The 21,834-nt window shown below is 52.9% G+C and overlaps 10 protein-coding genes across 10 annotated transcripts; 4 read left to right on the top strand and 6 right to left on the bottom strand.

The window, feature by feature from the left end:
• Positions 1–660: 660 nt before the first annotated feature.
• A1O5_09598 (uncharacterized protein) lies at positions 661–2,106 on the bottom strand (the record flags this gene model as incomplete). The annotated part of the gene is made up of 3 exons (XM_007750177.1): positions 661–1,035; positions 1,101–1,863; positions 1,922–2,106. 3 exons carry the CDS (start codon positions 2,104–2,106, stop codon positions 661–663), a joined length of 1,323 nt encoding a protein of 440 aa, XP_007748367.1.
• Positions 2,107–4,117: 2,011 nt separating this feature from the next.
• Positions 4,118–5,971, bottom strand: A1O5_09597 (uncharacterized protein; the record flags this gene model as incomplete). The annotated part of the gene is made up of 4 exons (XM_007750176.1): positions 4,118–4,278; positions 4,348–5,065; positions 5,124–5,664; positions 5,724–5,971. 4 exons carry the CDS (start codon positions 5,969–5,971, stop codon positions 4,118–4,120), a joined length of 1,668 nt encoding a protein of 555 aa, XP_007748366.1.
• A 446-nt stretch (positions 5,972–6,417) lies between these two features.
• A1O5_09596 (uncharacterized protein) lies at positions 6,418–7,314 on the top strand (the record flags this gene model as incomplete). Its single annotated transcript, XM_007750175.1, has 2 exons — positions 6,418–6,560; positions 6,687–7,314. 2 exons carry the CDS (start codon positions 6,418–6,420, stop codon positions 7,312–7,314), a joined length of 771 nt encoding a protein of 256 aa, XP_007748365.1.
• Positions 7,315–8,053: 739 nt separating this feature from the next.
• On the top strand, positions 8,054–9,430 carry A1O5_09595 (uncharacterized protein; the record flags this gene model as incomplete). The annotated part of the gene is made up of 1 exon (XM_007750174.1): positions 8,054–9,430. One exon carries the CDS (start codon positions 8,054–8,056, stop codon positions 9,428–9,430), a length of 1,377 nt encoding a protein of 458 aa, XP_007748364.1.
• A 185-nt stretch (positions 9,431–9,615) lies between these two features.
• On the bottom strand, positions 9,616–10,505 carry A1O5_09594 (uncharacterized protein; the record flags this gene model as incomplete). Its single annotated transcript, XM_007750173.1, has 2 exons — positions 9,616–9,698; positions 9,758–10,505. 2 exons carry the CDS (start codon positions 10,503–10,505, stop codon positions 9,616–9,618), a joined length of 831 nt encoding a protein of 276 aa, XP_007748363.1.
• Positions 10,506–11,337: 832 nt separating this feature from the next.
• On the bottom strand, positions 11,338–12,428 carry A1O5_09593 (uncharacterized protein; the record flags this gene model as incomplete). The annotated part of the gene is made up of 2 exons (XM_007750172.1): positions 11,338–12,309; positions 12,417–12,428. The coding sequence occupies 2 exons, from the start codon at positions 12,426–12,428 to the stop codon at positions 11,338–11,340; spliced, it is 984 nt and encodes a 327-aa protein (XP_007748362.1).
• A 970-nt stretch (positions 12,429–13,398) lies between these two features.
• On the bottom strand, positions 13,399–14,474 carry A1O5_09592 (uncharacterized protein; the record flags this gene model as incomplete). Its single annotated transcript, XM_007750171.1, has 3 exons — positions 13,399–13,709; positions 13,762–14,005; positions 14,061–14,474. The coding sequence occupies 3 exons, from the start codon at positions 14,472–14,474 to the stop codon at positions 13,399–13,401; spliced, it is 969 nt and encodes a 322-aa protein (XP_007748361.1).
• Positions 14,475–14,864: 390 nt separating this feature from the next.
• On the top strand, positions 14,865–16,329 carry A1O5_09591 (uncharacterized protein; the record flags this gene model as incomplete). Its single annotated transcript, XM_007750170.1, has 2 exons — positions 14,865–15,343; positions 15,399–16,329. 2 exons carry the CDS (start codon positions 14,865–14,867, stop codon positions 16,327–16,329), a joined length of 1,410 nt encoding a protein of 469 aa, XP_007748360.1.
• A 374-nt stretch (positions 16,330–16,703) lies between these two features.
• A1O5_09590 (uncharacterized protein) lies at positions 16,704–18,692 on the bottom strand (the record flags this gene model as incomplete). The annotated part of the gene is made up of 5 exons (XM_007750169.1): positions 16,704–16,825; positions 16,901–17,183; positions 17,281–17,936; positions 17,989–18,063; positions 18,128–18,692. The coding sequence occupies 5 exons, from the start codon at positions 18,690–18,692 to the stop codon at positions 16,704–16,706; spliced, it is 1,701 nt and encodes a 566-aa protein (XP_007748359.1).
• Positions 18,693–19,399: 707 nt separating this feature from the next.
• Positions 19,400–21,070, top strand: A1O5_09589 (uncharacterized protein; the record flags this gene model as incomplete). The annotated part of the gene is made up of 5 exons (XM_007750168.1): positions 19,400–19,893; positions 19,959–20,103; positions 20,165–20,437; positions 20,494–20,653; positions 20,703–21,070. The coding sequence occupies 5 exons, from the start codon at positions 19,400–19,402 to the stop codon at positions 21,068–21,070; spliced, it is 1,440 nt and encodes a 479-aa protein (XP_007748358.1).
• Between the last annotated feature and the right edge of the window lie 764 nt (positions 21,071–21,834).

Genomic DNA, 21,834 nt, shown 5'->3' with positions numbered 1-21,834 from the left:
CTTGCGTCCCTGCACCGACAAGGGCGGTTGCCCTTCCTGCTAACATTTCGGCTATGATGACTGAGTTTGACAAGGTCTAATGGGGCTTTTTAACCTTGAAGAATCTAAGACAAGGTTGCATCATCAACCATTGCGCGAATCCTTCAATGCCTCCGGATCCGAAGCGTGTCGGCTGGCAAAACGATCCGGAAGCGTGGGGAATTTATTGGGGAAGCCGGCGCTGGATTACCGAGGAGTTTTAGGGGTCCGCCGCTTTTACATTTGGAGGTGACTTCTGTTGACAGCAGAGCGCCACTGTAGCAAACCAATCAATCCACCAATGCTTCAACCGAGGCCTCTCTATAATATCCTCGGTGTCACCGTTGATCGACAACGAGGTCTGGACAGACCTGGCCAGGTCCAGATCTATTCAACCGATCGCTTGTTGCCACAGTGCAACCAGTATATAGATAGACAGAGTCTCTCTGAAAAGCCAGAGGCGAAAACACCATCAATCAGATGAATCCACTCTCATTCGGTGTACAACATGAGGTTTTACCACATCATTCTCATGAAATGCAAAAAGGCAGGAGGCTCACATTGTATCGCGAGGTAGGCCAGATGCTCCAAATCTATGACAGAAGACACCTAAATAGAATCCGACGGTTGATTTCAACTTCTCTACTTGTCTTCAACGGTTGTTTGTGCCTCTGTTGGAGATAGTCCATCCAACTCCGGCAGCGCAAACTCATCCTTCGTGATCTCATTCATCATCGTAGCCATCTTCAGATGCATGGACGGGTCAGTATTTAGTGCATAGAACAACCCGTTCCTGGCAGCCTCCACATCAGGGTGGAATGAGTGGACTCTGAGCTTGAAGTCAATTGACTGAGCATTGGTGAACTTGATCCACGTATCTCTGCGGACTTGGGCATATCGTTCTAGCAAAGGATCCGCTGGCTCATTATGCTGGAAGATCCGGATCAAACAGTTCCCCAAAGCCGCCGAATCAAGTAGCCCCGTGGTTAGGCCCAGGCCACCAATGGGGTTGTTAGACTGGGAAAACTGTTAGTACTCTCGTCGGCTACGTGCAAGTCTCATTCAGGAGATCAGAAACTTACATGTCCCGCGTCACCACAAAGCAAGGTCTTGCCAACTTTAAGGGTCGCGGCCACCCGCTGATGAGCCCAGTACGGATTCGCACTGACCAGCTCATACTTCAAGGGTCTCGGTCCGGGGAATAAACTCTCAAACTTCTCGGGGAGTTTCTTCAAAATCTCAGACTCTGGGATGTCGGTCCGCACACCAAAAGCAACGCGCCACGGATCATTCCCAGGCCCTGTCCGTGCAATGACGGCCCAGTCCTCCTCATCCACGACCATATTGGCCGTTGCGAAGCCGTACTTGTCAAAGTCATATTTGACGTTGGCTGCGACAAAGCGGAAGTCCGACCAGGTGAAGCCCTCGAATGGAATGCACAAGGAGCGCCTCACGGCGCTGCCGGCCCCATCTGCACCGACGAGATAATCGCAACTGAAGAATTTCTCGCCGACAGGCCCAACACAAATGATTTTGACAGAGTCCGACTCTAACCCTTGCCGCGAGCCGACGTAGCGGTGGCCCCAGCGTATTCGAAATTTTGGTTCTTTTTTGCAATGCGACAAAATGATTTCGGCCAGGATGTGCTGGCCGAGGTGGATACCTGCAAAATCGTACTTGACAACGCCCTTGGGTACTTGGGACATTCTCATTTGAGCTAGGACGTCACCACCTTTAGCGTGGGACTTGCGGAACGTGATTCCTTCTGTGTTTGTGTATCCTGCTTCTAGGACATCCTCATACAGCCCGATCTTGTCTAATTCGTTGAGCACAATGGGCATATACCTAGCCAGTGTTAACGCTTGACATAAATGTCCAGATCACTGGAGGAATACAGACGTACGTAGTTGCACGAGGACTCTGAGACACCTGCCCCTCTGCCTCCAGGACGAGGACATCAACTCCTGCCTTTGCGAGTTTCAACGCTAAGAATAATCCCACCGGGCCGGCGCCGATGATGACGACCCGCGCATTTTCAATGGAGATTTCATCCGCCTGGGGAATGAGAACAGAATCGGCGGCTGCCATCTCGAACAACACCTAGAGTGCGTTCTGTTGTACGTGTAGTCAAGATGCGAGATGCTCGTTCTTGCCTGGGGGAGGACCTCAGGCTACATGAAACTCTGTTTGCATGCTGAAAGTGAACATGTACCTGCTGAGCTGCAGAGGATCGAGAACCCGCGCATCGAAACATGGCTAATCCGTGGGTTCTGCGTGGGGAACACATCCATTAGACACTCTCCCCGGAATGACGGTTGAAACTGAGAGGAAACCCCTGTGTTTGTCATTTCACGTGAATCTACGAGCAGGAATGTCCACATGCGCTGTCATCCCCACTTCCCAACATGGCAATTTCCCCCCACCCGCCATTTTGATTCCTCCACCTGAGAGTCAATCCTCAGTCGGCGATCACAGCGTCTAGACACGTGCGCTCTATTAGGCCAGCATGAGCCGGACTGCGGATTGAGATCTTTACATGAAACGGATCTTGTTCTTCGTCAATTGAGGAATATTCATCGTGTCGATTGGTTGAACCTGAATGTGACTGGTCAGACTCTTGCCATACACAAGGAAAGCACTTGAGAGTAGGCATGACATATAAGGACTTACCTTGCCTTCGACAAAGTCGAAACAATACAATAGCCTCGCCGCTGCAATCCAAACATTGCTTTCTCTAACGGCCCAACCGACACAGACACGTGTTCTGACAGGCGTATTCGGCAAGATACTAGTAGGCTTTGAGGAAGGCTGTCAAAAGATTCGACTTACCTGGTCCAAAAGCCCAATAGCCTTTCAGCGCCTTGTTCAGATCAGCGTTATAGAACCGTTCTGGATCCGGATATTCCTTCGGGTTCAGGGCGATGGCCCAGGCATTCTACACACAGACCGTGCCCTTGGGAAAGCTGTACCCTTCGTACTCGTCGTTCTGCGTGAGAGAGGTCGGGGCACCTATCTCGGCGACGTTGGGCCTCCATCAAAAAGTCTCCTTGACCACAGCGGTTTATATGGTAGATCAACTGTTGACAGGGTCTCAAGGTAGCCACTGTGGTAAACCATCTAAGACGCTAGCTGGTCCACCAACTGCGCCACACCGTTGTTCTCGCCGGTCTGCGAGAGCATGGCGACGGAGTAGGAGGTTTTAGGAACGGCCTTTCGAGCACAGGCCAAAGTGTATATAAACAGACAGAGTCTCTCTGAACAGCCAGGGGGACAGAACACAATCAAGCAGATAGATCCACTCTCAATCTGTGTATAACATCAACCCTGTCCGACCACTCAGGCAGTCGCTCTGCGTTCGACCCGCAGACTCTGTCGAGCTCGGCTCTTGCTCGTTGTTGTATATGGGCTGAAGGAGTGGAATTGGCTCTTGTCCTTGTTGCAAGGACATCGGGGGGGTCTCTTTCCTAGATCAGTCACCTTTTTCGAATACTTGTCCAACTCCGGAAAGAAGGTCTTTGGGGGGCAGGCTGAAAAGCCGGAGCCAACACAAGTCCTAGAATTTGGCCAAGAGGTAGGGTAGGTGAGTGCTATCGCTATCGCCAATCCAGTGTACTCCGTAGTACTTTCCGAATCAGTTCAGGATCCTCGTTCTTCGTTCAATTGCCGTTTTGGGCTATTTGGAACTTTGTCGACATTGTTCTCGAGAGGTGATTCGGACCGTAAGAGACATTGAAACTGGTGCTACGTACAGTCTGGCCAACACGGAGCAACACAGCGTTAGAGGTTGGGAGACTTGGGAAGATAATCAAAGATAATTGAGTGTCTGCTGCCGGCAGATTGCAAAGCAAGTCTCAAGTTGCGATAGATATTGGGTGTTGGGAGACCGGAAACGGCGCATTGTAACGCTGGTGGCTCTCAACAAATCTCCAGAAAACAGCCGTGGCTACAACTCTACAAGCCAGCACCGGGTCCACATTGCCTGTTCCACGCCCGAAAGACACAGTCTGCTGAAAAGGACAGGCATTACCCAGTCTACGCCTCTCCTTTTCAGGAGCAACAATTGTGATCAATGCCAATCGAGCAACACCTTGACATCAATTCAGATCTTGCTCAATACATCATTAGCGTGCCACCAAGCTCTTAGACGTTTCCCAAACATGTACATCGGGATGGTCGTCAGACACATGGCGAGCTGGATACCGCCAATGGCGTTGAAGAACTTTCTGGGACCCCAAGCGGCGACCCAGTCATTCAGGAAGACTGTTTGGCATGCGATCAGTAAATGCTGCTGGAATTGTCTTCCGCAAATCCAATAGTAGCGAGACTTACAAGAAAACCCAAAAAACAAAAAGTTCTTAAAGACCATGGAGATGATAAAGACCTCGACGCTGATGTTTCTATACGCGTCGACCATGTAGTTGCCGATGGCGACCGCCAGGAATTGAAGTGATGCAAGAGGCAAGGCCCAAACGGCGGCCATTCCGGCGGCAGGCTTGCCTTCCTCGATGAGACCACCGAACAAAAAGTACCCGAGGATGGAGAGGATGGTCGAGGGAATCATGAGCGCCAGTCGGAATTCTGGTTCGTACACACCATTGTTGCGGCGACTGATGTATTTGGCGATCGGATCGGCGATCCAACCGGCTACAAGACACCCGAGTGTCCCTCCCACGACGGGTCCGGCGGACATGTAACCCAGTTCCTCGGTTTTGAGGAGATAAGGAGGTGCGCTGAAGATTTGAGCAATGACAAAGGAAATGCCCACCAGCCACAATGTTGGGAAGGCGATCAAAACCACGGCCCAAACCACGGCTGGATTGAGGATGATGAAGAAGGGCCTCAGGACCATTTTCGCGATCGAGTCCTCGACGAACGTCCCGGTCACGGGTAACATACGCTTGAAGAATGAGTCTTTCTTGACGGTGGCGGTGGTCGAAACCGTGGCGGTCTTCTCCAGATTCGGCGGCTGCGCGGTGCCGCTGCCCTTCGTCTGGTCGTCCTCGATATGTGTTGTATGCTCTTTAACCTCCTCTATCATTTCAATGTTCTGCTCGGAGTGTCAGTCAGAGATCCGGGGCATGATAGAAGAAACCCGAACGATGTACCTCTTGTGAAGAAGTGTCGATGTTGTAGATCGCGTTGCGGATGTAAGCCGTCTCCCAGCCAAAGACCACGACCCCACCCCATGCGGTTCCGATGAAAATAGCCAGCAGCCAGAAAACCCAGCGCCAGCCCAGGTCGACGGTAATTTTCCCCGCAAGCATGGCCGGCAGGTTGGCGATGCCCGAGTTCGCAGTGACGTAGATGGCCATTCGAGAGCCTCGTTCGTGAACGTAGTATAGGTCTCCCACGACGGAGAACATAACACTTTCGAACATAGCGACACCGAGGCCCTGGACGATGCGGGCACCGAGTAGTGACCCGTAGGAGTTGGCGGCCCCACCCCAGAGGGTACCGGCAAAGGCGCATGTGACAGAGAACAAAAGGCAGGGCCGTTTGCCATACTTGCGAGCCAGCGCGGAGATGAATATGCCGACCGCACCAGTCGCACAGAGGCTGTAACCAGTAAGCTGCGAGACCTGAGTAAAGCTGATTCCGAACTCCTGGATCAGGATGAGGGCCATCGAAGACAGAATGGGACCGATTCTGCATCCCGGTTAGTCCAAAAATCAAGCACAAGCCTTGTGGAATTGGGGCGGACTGACCCTCCAATACACAATACGGTGGCATAGCAGTACATTACGAGAATGAGGTCTCGCTGCCAGAGTGGCCAGTTGAGCGGATCATTAGGGCTGTTGGATGGCTGTGGCACGAGCAGGATATGGGAGTTCTTTCCTGTGCCCCTTTTCAAGTGTGTCGACTGCTCTATCCAGGCGACGTCGTGAGTGTCAAGAAGGCTGGTGCCGGGGACATGCTTCATGCCACTGCGGGACTCGAGGACGCCGTAACCCATTGTGAAGTGTACACACAATGAGTCTTGTGTTACGAGAACAAAGTGTTTTGCTGCCAAATGGTGGCCGGAAATCAAAGGCGAATGTGTGGCGTGATGAGCAGAGGTGTCGATGGCAAAGGATAAGTATGTCTCTTCATATGTACAGGACGGCAGATGCGAGGGAAGCTTTTCTCCATGCCTTGCGGCGGCTGGTGGCCGTGGTCCCTGAGCATATAGTACTCTAGTTTAGCGGTTCTCCCTGCCAACTCAGCATTCGGTCCTGGGGCTGAATGTGGGGTTTGGCTTCCCAAACGGGACGACAACAACGTATAATTATGTATCAGTTTATTGAGCAAGATAGACGTTCCGAGGGTCATTTGCGGGGCATTCCTGCAACGCTTACGGACTCAAAAACGTCTCTGCCTAGTTTCAAGTGGTTGACACCGTGCTCCTGGAATCAGTGCAAAATGCATATAGAACAAGAGCCTTTTCTCAAAGACGCGAGAGAGGCAACCAGACGGTCCACTTGTACATATTCTTCTCCAGAGTCTGGGTGCCGCGTCGATAACCTGGGTAGGGAACCTAGACTCGTGCCAGACGCAGCCGGCCAGTAAGCGCCAGCGTGGAAGTCCCAAATATGATCTCTCCACCTTGAATTTAACGTCAAACCTGGTCTGGCAAAACTCACATTACCCACTTGGCCATCGACCCCCTGACGGGCGACCGTCGTCAACAGCTACTTCGGCGTCCATTTCAACTCGCCCAACGATGTGGTTTGGGCGCACAGGCCTAATGCCGACGCATTATTCTTCACGGACAATAGCTTTGGCAACGTTCTGCACAATGTGACGGGACCAACTCAGTTGCCTAGCACGGTGTGGCGGTTTGATCCGCAGGCACAGTCTTTGCAAGCGGTAATTTCTCGTGCAGAGATTCCCGACCCAAACGACCTTGCGACAAATCCAAATTCCACGAAGCTGTACGTCACCGACACTCCGATCTCTGAGTTGCAAGGTCGAGGACTAGGCAACGCCACCGGGTCTCCCGCAGTCTATGCCTATGACCTCGATGAGACGCTCACTCCTGTAAACAAAAGACTCTTCGCCCTCGCGAGGGAGGGTGTTCCTGATGGTATCAAAGTCGATAGGTATGGACGAGTCTGGACGGCCGAAGGGGAAGGCGTCGTTGTGCGCAACCCTCAGGGCAAGGTCTTGGGCCTCTTCAATGTCCATAAGCGGGTGGAGGATGACCCCCTTCACATTGCCAACTTTGGGTTTGCTGATGATCGATTGATCGTCCTCGCAGCGACGCAGATCTGGTCAATTCGGCTGGGACAGACCCTGGGTTGGACAGTAAGCGCATAGAGACTTGTGAAGCATACCTCAAGATTGGTTTCAAGGATGTGATGCTTCAAGACAAAATCCACTGAGCAGGGTATCTGAGGCGAGTGACAAGAATGGAGAAGTTATAGCTGGGAACGAGATCTTGGTCTTCACCAGCTAGAGGGTCTTCGACAGGATCCCTTCGAGAAGATGTTCGCACAGACCATAGCTTGTCATGTGATTGAGTGATTGAGTTTCTTCGTAACAAGCATGCTCATGTGCGCTGTTAAGGACGCAGACGACTAAGCAGGCCTCCTCTAGTGTCAAAGGTCAGTTTCTCGTGAGAAGAGGCTGACCCGGCAGCGGGAAACCCCTCCGACAGGTTCGCTTCTTGCGTGACCTCGGCCTGTGAAGGCTCCACCAACATTTGTATAATAGCGGGGGCGTCGAGGTTGATGCCTTCCCAGCCGCAGGCGGGCGTTTTCGTCGGCTTGTTTCCAACCATCAAGGCGGGGAGACTGCGGACGGGGGCAGTTTCGAAATCGTCATGCGGGGGCCCCGCGTCTGGAAATTGTGGAACCTCCTAGTATACACCTACCGGGGTTTAGTGACCATTTCGCTATAGCAGGGATCTAGAACCTGTATTTCGAGTTTCTGTGGCGCGGTGGTCATCATACTGTATTTCCTAGCTTTGCTCACAATGGCCTGGAAGTAGACGTAGATAGATCAACCACAAGAGACGCCAACCGTCATCTCTTTTTCTTCAAGCACTCTCTCCCAAATGGCTTCAAACAACAGCGCTCAGGCTCCCTCTCAAACCCAGGTCCTCGTCGCCGGTGCCGGGCCGGTTGGCGCCTTTACCGCGTTGCTATTGGCCCGCAATGGGATTGAAGTTACTTTGATCGAAACCAATACCGATATCGACCGCTCGCCTCGTGCAATAGCTTTCCAGCCCTGTGCTCTGGCGGAGATGGTCGAGGCCGGCATTTATGACGAAGTGCTGGAACACAGTGTCACGGATGCAGTCATCTCTTGGTGGCGGGCAGGCTTAGGCGCTGAAAAGAAGCATGTCGCCACAATTGCAACTAAAGAAGGTCATGAGCCATTTCTGACTGGCCTGAACTGCGCTCAGTCTGTGGTAACTAGGCTCTTGCTTTCACATTTGGAAAAGGAACCCTCCGCAACCATTGTCTTTGGCCACCGAGTAGTCGACGTGGTCCCAGAAGCCGACGCGAAGCACGTGGTCGTGACACTCGAACAAACCGCATCGGAGTCAAGCGAAAAGACGCTTCAGGTTCGGGCAAGCTGGCTTGTAGGCGCTGACGGCGGGCGGAGTACCGTTCGTACGGCAGCTAGTATCGGGTTCGAGGGATTCACCTGGCCAAAGGAAGAGTTCGTGGCGACCAATGTCTATTACCCTTTTGAAAAATACCAATACACCAACCGCAACTTCATCATTGACCCGGTGCATTGGGCGATTGTCGGAAAGATCAGCAACGAAGGGCTTTGGCGCGTCGCCTACGGGACCAGGACAGGACTAACAGACGCTCAGATCCGAGCAGAGCTTCCGGAGCATTACAAATATATCCTTCCCGGGCCTGGAACAGATTACCGCGTTGAACAGGTCAATAAGTACCGGCCTCATCAACGCTGCGCAACCACTTTCCGCAAAGGTCGTATATTACTTGCCGGAGACGCTGCACATCTGAACAACCCGATCGGCGGCTTAGGTCTGACTACCGGCATCTTAGATGCAGGTCCAATGGCGAGAGCATTAACCGCTGTAATACAAAGAGGCGCACCAGAGTCGGTGCTTGATAGATGGAGTGAATTGCGCCGAAAGACATGGTGGGAACAGACCAATCGACAATCCATTGAGTTCAAACGCATCGCGCAGCAAGGAGGCTATGGATTGGATCCAAATGGGATTTGGAATCACGACGAAATGGCCGAGAAGCTCGGTATGATGGAGCATATCGCTCATGCAACCTCGGATATGAGGGAAAAAGACGAAGCATTATACGACGCCCTGAAAGTCCCCGCTAACCAGAGAGCCGCGAGGAGGCGGGTCTGGGGTCTGGCTTTACCACCAGATTGGATGGCGGACTTTGAAGACGATGCGGTTGTGGAGCGCCGGCGCAAGCTTCGTCCCGACTGATGTCATGACCAAATTCTAGCATGTCGGCGTACAAAGGTTTAAATTCGGTGGTTGATAGACTGGTGACCGTTCGATCTGTGAAAGCAGGAAATATTGGCGACAGAGAGGCATGAATTATGTAGTCAGAGCCCTGCCACTAAATGCAAGCACTGCGACAGCACTCCTGCTCTCGATCAACCCGGCTCCTATGACATGTCTTCCGGCCGGCTTGGAGATTGTTGGAGTCTAATTTCCATCTTATGCAGCTGCTCAGCTCTTGAGCGAGCGACTGAGAGCACCATATCAGCGACGGGACAACGAGGGAGTTCGAAAGAACGGGGAACTTACAGCCCCAAACCCATCCACTCTCCATCATTGAGCGCAGCGCGCCAAGTGGCGCAGCGGCGAACGCACCGCCTTTATAGATCGGGTCGTCCATCTCCTCCATGATCTCGTGCACGGCCGACCGTAAGAACCGTGTATCTGCGTCAGATCGTTGCTGCTTGCTGGCTGCGGCCATCCAGTACGCAAGTAGAATGGCTTTCGAGGTTAGACAGGCTAGCAGAATTGTACGGGACGGCATACCTCCTTCAAACCCAGCAACCACGTAGTGGAAACCCATTTCCAGAGGTCCCACACGCGCAACATGCTTGAAACCCACTTTCGCCCGAAGCGACAGATGCGCAGCGGCAAACTTGGCAGCGCGGTAGAGAGTGCTCCATTGCGTCTCCGTCCGCGGCATCAAAATATCCACAAGAGCCTCGTGCGATGCGAGCGAGCCCGTGGGGGACGACGGATCTGCGGATCGTCGTTGGCTTGATGATAGTTGAGCTTTCATGAAAGACAGCCGGTTCCCCAGGGTATCGCAAAGACTTGCCTTGAGAAGCTTGAGCCATCGAGAAGCATAGGTGTGGTAATAGGCTATCATCAAAAGCGGCACGTAGTCTGTCATGAGCGGGTCTTCATTCCAGTAGAGCGGATTTGTGGCACTTTTCGGGTGACTTTTCCACATCCTCTCGCATGCCTGAAGAGATTTGTCCATAGTTCCAACCCACGGTGCTTGATCGACATCTGCAGCGAGACCAGGTAAACACATGTTGGTGGTCCGCTCCAGCGTAACGATGTGAATTACAAGGCCGCTTATCAGTGACAGCATTCCAAATGGGCTCACAGGAGCAGTAACCTGGGTACCTTGAAGAAGCATAGAAAGGGCAGGGTAGAATTCCACCCGGGCTGACCCCTCCTGGCTTGTTTTCAAAGTGGCACCCCAAGACTCTTCTGATTTTGCAACCCAAACGTCCTGCGGGCTTGGGAGAGTCAGGTCGAATTCTTCCAAATTCGGTAGAGGGATCGGAGTTGTCTGGCCATCCGCGAGAAAAGCCGCACAGAGTACCAAGATCCATGAACTCGCCCTGAGCACGTTTAGCAACCTATAGGGATACCGTGAAGCGAGGTCTACCTTCGGAACGATTCAGTCCGGATCCACGCATGCCAGGAATGATGTGTTGCGTCCCTGGGCATTCCAGAACGGAATATCTGAGAGCTCAATCAGCGAGCTTAGCCTGACAAACGACTAAAAGCTTCAGTAGATGAAGTACATACCAACTCTGCCTTCAAAAGGTGGCTGAGACCGGCCTGAAGGAGTATATCTGCCCCACGGCAGATGGCAAAGTGAGCCAACAGGACGTGAGTCTGCAATCTCCATACAAGATCGAGGGGGTCACGATCGTCAGGACTGGTGGAGGCACTGTTATTTTCGTGCTATTGAAGTAATCAGTACGGTATGCAGCACGAGGGAGGTCTTGGGTATGTACCGCGTTGAGCAGCTGGCTGCTAATGCTGTACAGAGTCATGGCAGTTTCCTGCTCGCCGGCATACAAGGCGCCGATAGACAGGATAATAAGCGTTAAGGGAGCTGCCAGACCAGGTCAACATTCGGCCACCCTTGGGGGGTAAGAAAGCGACCAACGAGAAGCACTTGCGGGTCGAAAGGTTGCAAAATGAATTAGAGGAGTGTGTGGGTCGAAATAGCGGACGTAGGCCGTAAGATAGCGGCTAGCTCTGTGTCTCGATGGAGGGACAAAACGATTCGTGTCTCCTGCTAAGGCGGCGAAGGAGTGGACGCGGGCCATGAATTTGTTCATATCCAGCTCCACGTTTCCCGGCGGAGACAGCATACTTTCCATTCCGCCTTCGGAGGAAAAGGTAGAGGCCCCGTCGCCTCCGTCCAACGTCGCCTTGGTGGCAGCGTCCGGCATTGACCTTGCGCCCGGCGACGTGTGCCCAGCTTGAGGAGAGTGGATGGGATGATACGATTCTGGAAACAGGAAGGGCGAGCGTAGAGTCATGTCCAGGTCGAGCTCAGTAAGCTGAAAATATTCGCCTGCATTATTGGGAAGCCATAAATCCTGTCCATCGCTTAGGAAAGGGTCGATCAAGTATGACGCATCTCTAGTGGGCATGTCGCTGGGCCTACCAGTAGCGGCTGGTTCTCCCAGAAGGTTGATATCATCGACATTCCCACCGGTCTGGTTCTCGCTCTGATCTGGGGTTTTGCTCACGCCTGGGGCCTGCTGAATGCTCCCACGACGCGAGCCTTCTTCAAAGTCTGCCGAACTGATCCATGTGTCAGGATGGTCCATACCGTGAGGTTCTCGCGGCTCTCCTGGCTCGTCAACAAGGATCTGACCTTGGCCGTTCGTGCAGCCCTCGTTCGACGGCTCGACCCCAGGTTGACCAAGATTAGATGAGGCCGATATGTCAGTGGCGGCTAGATCCGGAAGCTGCTGATTCCCAAGTGACGATGGAGAAGGGTTGCCGGCGGTCGGTGGCCGAGCTGGGTGAAACTTGCGGACATGGCGCAGCAACGTATCCTTTCGTGTGAATTTGCTCGAACAATACTGGCAACCGTGTTCTCGTTCGTTTCTGTCTGAAAGACATGGGCGCGTCAGACAGCGGTTTCTCTGGGCAACAAACCGAAGAGAAAGCGGTGCGCAACTGGACTTACGTGACTGTTCATGGCGTTGCAGATGTTCGCCGCGCGAAAAGACCTGCCCGCATATACTACACGTCCGCCTGGCTCCTGGCCGGCGGCGGAGATTGGATCCCAAGCGTAGCACGCCCTGGCCGGACTTCTGAGATAGTCGTGCTAAGGGTGAAACTGGCTCGTGAGCTGGGCGTTGCACAACCTGATCATGGAGGCTCCGCTCGGATACAGCCATCAGTGGTGGATGCTTGCCGCACTCGTCACCAATGACATAGGGCAGGGCTGTTTATTGTTGATGAACGATGCGACGAGAATGGACGAGGTCTTTCATGATGAGGCTCGCAGAAGATCCAGCGTAAGCAAAGGCCGCGAAACCTGGCTCGAGGAAAATGCGGGGTGTGACTGCTAGAGAGCCAAGCCATGTAATGACCGCACGTGATTACGTCTCGGGCGAAGGCCGACGTCCGCGCTAGTACACACGGTAGAAGTATATAGGTCAGACGTCCCCAGGGGATTCTCTGGAATCTAGCATGTCCTCCATCGAGTCACAGGGGTTGGGGGTTCGCGTCACGTGCTGCCGGTTGCTGCCTCCCCAGAAAGAGCAGGTCCGGAGTCCGGAGCAGAAGACGGAGCTGTTAAGTTGCCTGCGCGTGCACAAGGAGCTGGATTGTCTCAGGATGAAATAGTAGGCTGCCGAACTGGGCTTGGTGTGTATTATGGGTGTTCGGGAGGGCGTGTAATTCGAACTCAATAAGCTTGATAGCACTCGTGATCGACGATATGGTTGTCGCCTACGAGTAATGACCTCGTCCAACGCCTGGATCCGGTGGACACCCGTGCACTCTCCGTCTTCTCGTTAGCTACTGATGTCGCACGTAGTTGGCGGAGTTGTTGTGTGACTGACTACAAGCGGCTGTCTGCCGCTACAGCGTTCAAAGGTAACTGGACGCACTTGCACCAAAAATGGCCAACTCCCGGGCTCTACGTAGAAGCCAGCACCTCATTAATCACTATCCAGACGGAATGAACCTGCAGATGTACCTCCGTCGTTAGGTAGGCCCCCTAAGAAGTCCACCTTGAGGACGTGCAGGTCGTTCTCCGTGATCTCCTTTGCAGCTTCAGGGCTAAGAAACGCTTCCAAGTCATGCTCGCAATCAATGTATCTGCCCCTCAAGGCGTCTTTCACTCTCCCCGTCGCCACAAAAACACAGGCTGCCGCGCACAGATCTACAGCCGTTCGGTAGTTCTGGAGCCATTTTGGTCGGCCTGCTGCCAGCCGGGGATACGCCTCCACGACCACCGGATCCATGGGACCTGACCGGCGCTGGTCAGCAACAGTGACATCGAGAGAGGGGGACGGACGGACGTTTGGATAACCTGGTCAAAACGGCACCTGGATGACAGCAATACAGTTGGATGTTGTCCCCCAGGCCGTCCGCGTCGAGATCTTTCTGGAGATTCTCAGTTGCCTTGATCACGCCTGCCTTGGAAATCGAGTAGCCAGCAAGGTAAGGCACGGTCACGGTCCCAGCACGCGACGCAAGATTGATGATGCAGCCACGGCCGCGAGCCTTCATGCTGGGAAGGACGTTAAGCGTCGTAAGAAGCACCTGTGTATGGATCGTCAGCTTGAGTCCGGCTGGAAGAGAGTTGGTATTTGCCCACTCCTCCGAGATTGATCTCGACCTCTCGCCAGATGGAAGCGAATGAATCAAGGAAAATGGGTTTGGAAGTGCAGACACCGGCAGCATTGACGAGGATATCGATATCTCCGAGCTGGCCCTGCACGGCCTTGATTAATCCTTGCACCCCGCTTTCTTTGCTTATGTCACACGCAAACGGAGCCACTTCTGCTCCTCGTTCTCGGCATAGTTCAACCGTGGAGTCCAGCTTCTCGAGCGAAATATCCGTCACCGCGAGAGTAGCACCTGCCAGGGCAAAATGTTTTGCGATCTGCTGCGCAATGTCTCCTCCGGCTCCAGTGATGAGCACAAGCTTTCCCGCGTGTACATCTTTGAAGTTCTCTGGTGCTAAGAACGAGTAAATGTCTGGGTAGACTTTTGGTGGGGCAACGGCCATGGTCGGCAGAGTTCGGCGAACACTGGTCACAAATGGACGACTTTGTTCTTTTGGCTCTACCAGAGAGTCCCTCGCGAGACAACCTCGTTTATGTGATTAATTGTCAATCTCAACAAGGGTCCGGACAATGCCTCCGACTGCCAATACCATGCTCCAATCTGGGAAAGTTCTCCCCTGTGTGCACCGCCGCATGAACGAAATGTACCCACCCCACCTCCCTAGCTTGCCCCCGCACCAACTTCGATGAGATGTGAGATGCTCTCATGGGTGATTGCCGACGTCCAGCAGGGTTGTAGGCGATCCGGAGAGTATACCGGAGTTGGACCTTCCGCTGGGTTCTATTAACCACGGCTCTGGGGCCAGACACATCACTTTGTTCACACATTCACCATGGCCAATGCGAAGGACGAGACTCGCCAGCTGGCGACATTTCTGTCCCAGCTCAAGTACGAACAGCTACCTCAAGAAGTTGTTGACATTGCAAAGGCGTCGATCCTGAACATCATCGGCTGTGCAATAGGCTCCTCGGACGCCTCACCACGGCGCAAAGCCATAGCAGCCTTACTACCTGACAAATCTGTAGAAACCCCGTCGGCACCAGGTGCAGCCACTATCTGGGGCCGCCCGGAGCGGACAGATGTAGAGACTGCCACTTTTCTCAACGGAATAGCGGCCACCGCCGGAGACTATGATGACACTCTCCTTCGCACTGTCATTCACCCCTCTTGTACCGCCATCACGGCCGTGTTGCCATGGGCGGAAGTCCACCATCTGTCGGGGAAGGAGCTGATCCTGGGATTTGTGGCGGCGTTCGAGACTCAAGCTGCAGTCGCAAATGCGATCTCTCCATCACATTATGACAACGGTTGGTTAGTATGTCAGGCATATATGGGCGAGGACTTCTGGGTGGCTGACGAGACTTAGGCATATTACAGGCTCGACCGGGTCTTTCAGTGCCACTGGAGGCATTGCGAAGCTTCTACAACTCACTCCGGACCAATTTGCGGCGGCCCTGGGCCATGCATCAAGTATGGCTTCGGGTACACGCGCTGTGTTCGGCACCGACACCAAAACACTGCACGTGGGCCTTCACGGGCGCAACGGTATCGTGGCCGGAAAGCTCGCCCAACACAACTTCGGCAGCTGTCCTGCACCCATAGAGGCGTGGGCACGACTCGTGTCCACCACGGTCGACACGGGTTGCATCGGCGAACTGGCCAGGGGAGGTCCGTGGCAAATCTTGACAACCGCATTTAAGCCATACCCGTGTGGCGTCGTCATTCACCCTCTCATCGACGCCTGCCTCGAGGTCTTCCGCTCGTTTTCCATCAACGGCGAGGTCAAAGCCACAGAAGGGCCACGAGGCCTGGACGACCTGGCCGAGATCCAAGTCACTGCGAATCCACAGCTTGTGAGATTGTGCAACGTCCGCCATCCCCGTACGGGGCTCGAAACCATCTTCTCCTTGTACCATGGTTGCGCCGTCGCTCTGGTCTACGGCCGTGCCACCCCGGCAGAGTTTTCGGACGACGTGGCGGCCAACGATCCTCTCGTTCACAGCATTCGGGACCGGGTTTCGGTCCAGACAGATCCCAAACTGCGCGACGACGAAGCTTACCTAACGTTCACGTCGTCCAGCAAGGCGAATAGTCCTCAAGCGACGAGGACAGTCTACATCAAGCATGCTACTGGCTCCTTGGGCAACCCTATGACCAAGGTACAGTTGGAGGAGAAATTCCTCAACCAGACCGAGAAGTATCTAGGCAGGGAGAAAGTCAGAAAGGTCATCGAGACTTGCTGGAAGCTGGATTCAATGGAAGATGTCTGCGAGCTGGTTAGGCTGCTTGCCACATGACAATGATGCAATTATAGAATTAGTAGTAGACCGTCTATTACATGCGTTTGAAATCACCATGAAAAAAGCATTTGGCCATCTGGTGATCCTTATATCGGGCTTGTCGAAGCCGCTTTTGGTTGCTTGATGTTCGTGCTTTGAACGCACTCAACTGAACTTGATAATCTACCATGTATCTTCATCTTTGGCATTCACCGCCCAGACCTCCTTTGGTCTTTGCTTCTTTTGCTTCCCGCTGCATTATACATTACTCTCCGGTTATTTGCCACAGGTATATTGGTCGAGCACTACAAGCACAGCGTTGGTAGAGGCTACACATGGTCGACCAAGATCAAGACCAAAACAATATTACATTTCATGACTAGGACAACCCCTCAGTCTTTGTGCTTTGTATCCGGTCTATAATCGATGTGTGACATCTCCAGTCCCTTCGCCTGAGCTTCCTCCCAGTCTCGACGCAGCACCTCGGCATGATGCGGGCTCCGCGGGCGAAGATCTATTCAACACAACGTCAGCACAATCGAGAGCAACGCCCTAAACATGCATGCAAATCATTCTCGGCTTTACTCACCACAAACGAATGGTTTTGCAATGGCCATCCCGCCAGGTAGATATCCAGTCTTGAAGCTGGCGTCCACGGGAATATCGCTGCCGTTCTCATCCTTTGCTAGTTGCAGGTCGAAACCCCACATCAGACGGGCAATATTGATGAACAAACTCCTCTCGGCGACGTGCATGCCGGGACAGATGCGGCGGCCACCGCCGTAGGCAAAATGGTCACGCATATACGGGTCTGCTGTGGCGGCCGCCTCGGCCGCGGACAAGGGGTGATTGATGAAGCGCATCGGTTCGTACTGGAAGAAAGCATTGCGATTAGCACCGGAATAAAGCGAACTGATTCTCTCATATATACGCAAACTGCTTTCAGAAACGGGATGGGTTTATCTTTACCTTCTCCGGTTCGGGAAACCGCTTCGGATCGTAATGAATGCCCCACGTGTTGATCATGATGACGCTCCCCTTGGGGATGAAGTAACCCTTGTACCAACCGTCCTGCATAGCGTAATGGTTTGTTCCGAACTTGTTGATAGACCTCCAGCGCATGAGCTCCTTCACCATGGCCCTGATGTAGGGCAGCTTCTCCTCGTCTTCGAAGGTCGGGGTTCTTTCTTTGCCAACAACCCGGTCCAACTCCTCTTGGGCACGTTCTTGGACCTCCCTCCCACGGGATAGCACGCCCACGATCAAATTGTTGAGTTGGATGCTGGTCGTCTCGGCACCGGCTTCAATGATCGTGCCCAACACGTACGCCGCTTGGAGCTCGTCAATGCCCTTCTTCTGCCAGTCACCGGTCATGAAAGCTTTACCGAAACTGTGCGGGGCCGTCCCCTGGTCGGCCTCTGCCTGCATTCGACGCCAGAAGTACATCCATACCTCTGAGTCTTTGCGGTGTATCTCCGCCCCAAACGCCCTCCAGTTGCTGACGAGGTCGAAGAGTTTGTACCTTGCGAGCGCTGGGAAGCTGTCGACCAGCCAATTTCCGGGGCGTCGAATATGGCCGAATCTTTGGAGGACCTGGAAAATCTTCTCGAGATCCGGGTGTTCCCCTACTCTAGAGGTTAGTATTGCAATGCAAGTCACCTGCTAAAACACACGCACATTGTGGAAGCCGTCGGCCATAAGTGATTTGCATGATCAGGCTAGATGTATACCGTCGGTTATGCATATAAGTATCTGCAAGGATAGTGTCCGGTTAGAATGACGGTCAGGTCAGAGCAGGTCCAAGCACGAAACACACCTTTAGGGTTGTCCAGGATGTCGACTGAGAGTTGTTTCGCTTCATACAGCTGGGCCGGAGCGTAGGATTTTGACATATTGGGAGTCAGAAGACGGTGGAGAATGGTTCGAATGGTCCGCCAGCGGTCGCCGTGCTCCATGTTGACCACTCTACGTCCTCCGCTGGCTGATTCCAAAGCCATCGGCATCGGTGGGCGACTGGAGTAAATAGCGCTCTTTCGGTCGATGATCTCCTTCACGGCCTCTGGAGAGTTGAGCCAGATAAAGTCGGTGGCCCCGGCTCTGGTGCGGTAGATTTCGCCATACTTGCGCGCCCACTTGATTGCGTTCGTGATGGCTTCATCTTTCATGTGATATGAAGTATGGTTGACGATGGGAAATGCTGGGGGCGCCGGCGGCATGTGCTTGCGCCGTGGATCTGAGAAAATCGTCGAACCAAAGAATGCGAGAAAAACAAGTATCAACACTATCAGAACCATGTAGATATTTTCACGCTGTATGCCGTGTACGGCTCTCAACAGCAGCTGAGAAACATCTTCCACACTGTTAGCCATTGAGTCCGCCATAGTTCCGAGATCGGGCTGGTCTGTAATAGAGAGGGCAGAGTATTGAGTGACAGCCACAGGCGCTTAAACCCAATCTTTGGCCTCTGCATTTAAATATGTGCCATTTCTTTTTAAGGCCAAGTGGATGTCATGACTGAGGACGGCGGCTCCCTGGCAAGGCAAATCTGCACTGCACTGTACCATGAGACCTTCCGAGGGCGTTGCGCCCCCGCCCGTATCTCAGGCGAAGTGGAAGTGTACGTGGCGTAGTTGGGGGCTTTGACGCATCTCGAGTTCAGCGTCAAACAAAAGTGCATCTCAGTGGAGTATGGTAGCTCTACCTCAATGGTCCCGGCGAGATATGGCTTGGCTCGAGTCCATGTGGCCATGTTTGAGGCCATGCCTCAGAGCTAGAGTTCCGCAGATCCACCTTTCACAAGTGCGCCGCTTTCAAGTGAACGGCTTTTCGGATTGAGAGAACAAGAATGCTCTGCAATCTGGGGTGGGGAACCACTAATTTCCATGTTTAGTATTGCCAAGGCCCAAGCGGGGGTTATAGAACCCGGGGAATCCACGGGGTAATGCATAGATTTGCGGGATGTGGCTGGTATAAAATTGGAGATATACTCTCTTTCGTCGACTAGGATCTCTAAGTAGTAGATACCCAGATAGTGGAAAGAATGTGTTCTACAGTGATCGCCCATCAGCTCCCTGAACGGGGCAATGAAATGCGAAAATTTGGTGGTGTAGAGCATCTCGGTTTCTGCGACCGGCTCGACGATGAAAAACAGTGCGGCGGGGGCGACAATGTCATCAGTGATCCTAACATGACCGCCAGAAAGAACCGCCTTGTGCGCCGCGTCGACCTTTACGTCCTCCCTGTTCTGGCCATCATCTTTGCTTGTTCCATTATAGATCGTATCAATATCGGCTCAGCCAGGGTTTTGGGCATGCAAGAGGACCTTCAGTTGACTGGAAACCGCTATAATGTCATCCTCCAGACCCTTTTCCCGGCTTACTTGCTCGCGGAGCTGCCTTCGAACTACATCCTGGTTAAGGTCAGCCCCCGGCTCTGGTTGCCCTTCCTCATTGTCGCGTGGGGTGCGGTACTCACCGGCATGGGTTTTACGACCGACTGGAGGGTCGTTGCCTTCCTTCGCTTCTTACTGGGTGCCTTCGAAGGTGGCGTCCTGCCAGGAATGGTATACATAATCAGCTGCTGGTATGTCATTCACGACTCCAGCCAAGCATCTTCGAGAGTCACAGACTGACATTCGTTCTGTCCAGGTACTGCCGTTACGAGGTGCATCGACGTCTGAGCTGGGCATATTCAGTTGGAGTCCTCGCATCCGCGTTTGCAGGTGTGCTTGCGTACGCGCTTGGACTCATGGGCGGTCTCCGCGACATGAAAGGATGGAGGTGGATCTTCGCGGTACGGACACGCATATCAGGCTGCTTAGTCAGCGTATCAGACGAAGCTAAGTCATCGATAGCTCGAGGGCGCCGCGACCATGGTGTTAGGAATCGTGGCTTGGTTTACTGTACCGGAGTTCCCCGAGAATTCAAAGGTTCTCAAATCCGAGGACCAAGAGGTGTACACGGCCCGGCTGCAGCGTGATCGTGGCGATGCGAACGTGGAGAAGATCACCTTGGCAACTCTCAAACAGGTGCTCGGCGACTGGACGAGCTGGTTCCAATTCTTGCTCTTCACGTTCAACAATGCGTCGACATACAGCCTTGCATTTTTTGTGCCCACAATCCTTACGGTATGTCTACCCTTGTCTTCAATACCGTCGTCACAGCTTCTGACAACCATTCGCAGGGAATGGGCTACACCGGACTCACTGCAAGTCTATACTCGGCGTGGCCCTACCTAGCGACCATGGGCGCAATGTGGATCTTTGCCTACGTTAGCGACAAGACCAAGATGCGGACGCCGGTCATTTGCGCGCAGAGCCTTTTGTTGCTGATCGGTCTCCTCCGTAACTTGTCCTATCCCTTCTATTGATTCGCACCTAACAGGTCCCCAAGTTATCCGACCCAATTATTCCAACCACGTCCGGTTCTTTGGTATATTTTTGGCCACCATCGGCTGTCAGTGCAACGTCCCGGCGCAGATATCTCTCGCACAGTCCAACGCGTCGGGATCCGCTAAGCGATCGATCATGGCCGTCGTCGTGGTCTGGGGAGGTCCCGTTGGTGGTATAGTGGGTAGCAACATCTTCCGCCAGCAGGATGCTCCTACATATGTCCCTGGTTTGTATACAACGGTTGCCATGGCTGTGGTGATCATTGCTGGCAACGTTCTTCTCGCGTTCGTGTACCGCAGGAGAAACCAAGTCGCTGAACAGAGCAACACTCTCGTGGACGGTGTCCCAGGGTTTAAGCACTCGTTGTGATCTGTATACAGTGGTGTATAACAAACACAAGTCTAGGTGGGGCTTAAAGATGCTACGACATCTGGAGATATTGTAGTGGTCAATATCAAATTAGCACTTCGTTGGGCCGCAGTTGCTGGGGCGAGACAGGTGTCGTTTAGCCATTTCTATTGAACAAAATGGTCCACTTGTGAGATCATAACCATATGCTCCTCTCTCAAAAGATAAAGAGCGACGTCATATCCCGATATCTTCATATTCATACTTTATTAAAAGTCGAGATACTAAATATTTTCGTCGTCCCCATTTACTTCGTCGTCTTTCGTGAGAATTCCGTATTACGGATTCGACTCAACATCGGAATAACGAACGCCTAATATCTTAGATAATAATTAGGCCACTAGCTAAGCGTTGATGCGACTTAAGAAGTACATCCTTATTACTAGTATACTCCCCGCATAAGAGGCGCGTTCCTTCTTCTCTTATTCTTAGAGTCGTATATAGTATTAATTATATACTATAGAGATATTTAAATACTCTTATCGCTAGACATCGGCAAAATTTCCCGCGCGACCCTGAGAGCCCTGGGCTGCCCTGGGCTGTCAAGGTAAGTCTGCGTCTTACGCAGCCTATGAGACCGCTGGGCTCGCTGGGCTACTCTAAGAGAGCTCATGGGCTACTCTGAGAGAGCCCTAGGCTAATATAATAATTTATAACTTTACGAATATATAATTATACTAGTCGTTTAAACTAGTACTAACTAAGATTATATTATACTAGAATTA

Source organism: Cladophialophora psammophila, assembly GCF_000585535.1.
Source record: "Cladophialophora psammophila CBS 110553 chromosome Unknown aczJe-supercont1.16, whole genome shotgun sequence".
Taxonomy (NCBI): domain Eukaryota; kingdom Fungi; phylum Ascomycota; class Eurotiomycetes; order Chaetothyriales; family Herpotrichiellaceae; genus Cladophialophora; species Cladophialophora psammophila.
This window is presented reverse-complemented; position numbering and strand designations above follow the sequence as displayed.